At 46.6% G+C, this 3,100-nt stretch overlaps 1 protein-coding gene across 1 annotated transcript; it reads right to left on the reverse strand.

Annotated features, from left to right (window-relative positions):
- Positions 1-24: 24 nt before the first annotated feature.
- Positions 25-2,186, reverse strand: mre11 (meiotic recombination 11). Its single transcript, XM_053744530.2, has one exon. It carries the CDS (start codon positions 2,007-2,009, stop codon positions 99-101), a length of 1,911 nt encoding a protein of 636 aa, XP_053600505.1. The 5' UTR covers positions 2,010-2,186; the 3' UTR covers positions 25-98.
- Between the last annotated feature and the right edge of the window lie 914 nt (positions 2,187-3,100).

The following is a 3,100-nucleotide window of genomic DNA, read 5'->3' on the forward strand; positions in this document are numbered from 1 at the left end:
AATTGTACATACGGAAAGGGAATATAATTTCAAAACCAATTCTATTATTTTACTTAGACATACACTTTTATTGCGACTTAACATTCTACTGGAATTATTTAATCAGAATCATCAATATCTATGCGACGATGGGACTGCGCGATGCTCTGCAGCCAGTTATTGGTTTTCTGAGCGGCGCGGCGCGGCGTGCGGCGCTCCGGCAGCGGCTCGGGCTCCGGCTCCGGCTCGCGCGCGCGCGCGCCGCGGGGGGAGCCCCGCCCGCGCCCGCCGCGGCCGCCGCGCGAGCCCCGCCCGCCGCGCCCGCCCCGCGCCCGCGTCGCCATCTCCGCCACGGGCTCGTCGTCGTCGCTGGACAGCACCACGACGCCGCCGCCGCGCTTGTTGACCACGGGGCTGGTGGTGGTGTTGGAGAGCCGCACGATGGGCTTGGCCGGCTTGGGCACCGGCCGGCTCGTGTCGATGAGCACGCTGAGCGCGTCCGCGTCGGCGTCGTCCAGCTCCTTCTTGCTGACTTTGAGCTGCGTTTCGACGTCTTCGACGGTCTCCGCGCCGGCGGCGTGCAGCGCGGCCACGCAACGCCGCTTGTGCGCGTCGAACACGCGTCGGAAGATATCCTCGTCGTGTTTGAGCGTGAAGTCGCGTACGGCGTCCGTCACGGCGCGCACGGACAGCACGGTCAGGCGCCGCTCGGCCGGCAGCGTGTGGAAGTAGTCCTGCAACAGCGACTCTATGTCCACGGCGTTCACGGCTGCGCTACTCATCGTTTCGTCGTCATTCACGGGAGGCTTATCTTTTCGATCCCGAATCTTCTTTTCCCTTTTCATTATGAGTACATCATTGGGATTTGCAACTAACCCATTGAAGTTTTGCCCGAATCTCACTCTGTTAAAATCTTGAGAGTCCCTTTCAAAAAATACACTAAGTCTGACCAAAGGCATGGTGGGCTGCTTGGCATGCCCACTTAGAAGACGCTGGGCTTCTTCAATAGCTTCATTAACTTTTCCTTTCAAGAATTCCTGAACTTTATCATTTTCATTGACTTCCTCTTCTCCCAAATTTTCTTCAGATAGTATGATTGTTTTGAATATGAATGGGCGTACAGTTTTTAATTGTATTGGTGTCAATATGTAGTCATGTTTGTGAATCTGCAGCAAAGCACAGTGTTTTGGGAGAGCCTCTCCAGTCGCCAGCGATGTAGCTACTGTGCTGCCGGGTTGCACCACAATGAAACCTTCATGTTCTCTCTTATTTTCTTTAACAGGAAACAACTGACAATCATGTTCATGTCCCCATATAACCATGTCTAGAAAATTGGGGAGAACATCCTCTCTAATATAATTATTAGGCCCTCTATCTGCTCTATTCTGGTGCAGAGTCAGTAAATTGAACCAATCATCACCATCATCTGGACGTTCCATTTCCACTTTCTTTTCTGCAAAGAGCCGTGAAAGTCGCTGATCCTTAAGATGACTGAGGCCATACAAGGCTAATTTTGTGCAACCTTTTTGCATGAGAACTGGAGAGATACGCACCTGAGTATAGTCTGTCCACTTGCCAAAATAATTAACCAAACCGGTGATGGACAAAATATCTAAAGAACTGATACTACCTTGACCCACTGGGTCATCATGGTTACCATGGATGGATAAAATAGGATAAGACACATTAAGATTAGGATCCTCATAGTTGACGACGCGAGAGAAGTTCTCAAGTTGATTTGAGAGTAGTTCTATTGCGATTTGTTTATCGCCCAAACAGTACTTGCGAATGAGTTGAGTGCACTTGTACATGGAGTTAGGAGACGGCTTTGCGTGGTCGAATAAGTCGCCGCCAAGAAGTATCAGATCTACGTCATACTCCACAGCGAGGGACAAAACTTCCTCAAATGCTGTGAAGCTTTCATCGTCGCGAACAGCATCATTTTCCAAATGTCCCAAATGAATATCGGATGCAATCATAATTCTCATGGTGTCTTCCAGCTCCCATGTCCCAGGATCGATGACAACCATTTTAAAAGTTTTGTGTTATTGTTATATTAGAAATATTAGTCAGAAATTGGGAGTCACTGCCGGCTTTTATAGAATCTTTGTTTTTACACTCTGCGCTCGTCAAAAAACGATGGATGTGAATGAGGAATGAAATGAATGAAGGAAGCAAGCAAGCGTATGCGGAGTAGGTAAGCTCTAATTTGTAGCGGTGCTACCGCGGCAGAAAAACTGTCAATGTCAATCGATTCATTAATACGTCATTGTCAGTAGTTCAACCATGGATTTTCAACAGCTCTACACAGGGGCAAATAGGTAGTAACAAAAATTGCGAAGCAGGGTCTGTACCCTGCCTTATATCTGTATATAAGAACATTACATTGTTCTTATATCTGTAAGGAGGCAGGCACATACTTAATTAGATGGACACATGTGGTGTGGAACACTTGTGGCAGCACATGTCATTCGGATTCCTGTTTCGACAACTCAATCAACGACGGCGGATTTAATTAATTATGAGGTCAAATATCGATATTGTCCGCATACCTAAGCGCATCGTATCTACTGACTCTAAAGGTCACAAACATCAAGTTTTACACAAAAATATATTTCTTTCGTATCCACGAGCAGGCCCCTTCTATGTTCCGTACTATACAGATCGTAGACAGAGAAACTGGACTCAGGGCTCACTAGATAAAATTTTATGCTGTGCCGACGACGCCTAGCAGCTGAGGAAGAAGAATATGAGAGAGACTGTAAACAAAACTAGACCATTCAGAACTTTGTTTTGCTCATATGAGAAAGAAAAAAGACTAGAAGAAACGGGACAGTGTGCTAATATACATACCTAACCTTCACCGTGCGCCCAATGTTAGACCCTAATCTAATTTGCCGTTTTGTATTTATTGCGTTATCGATATTTTGTACATAGAAGAGCCCGATTTTGTATGAAAGAAGCACGAAAGAAAAGCATTCATGTTTCCTTATTCGTATTCCGGATTGGGGCCGAATGTGAGCGGCCGCGCTTATTGTGTCCTTTGCATAAATGAATAGAGATTAAAAAAAAATTGACGTTTTTGACATCATCTCTCAGGACAGTCAGTTTAGAAGTTTAG

Source organism: Plodia interpunctella, chromosome 4 (assembly GCF_027563975.2).
Source record: "Plodia interpunctella isolate USDA-ARS_2022_Savannah chromosome 4, ilPloInte3.2, whole genome shotgun sequence".
NCBI classification, from domain to species: Eukaryota; Metazoa; Arthropoda; class Insecta; order Lepidoptera; family Pyralidae; genus Plodia; species Plodia interpunctella.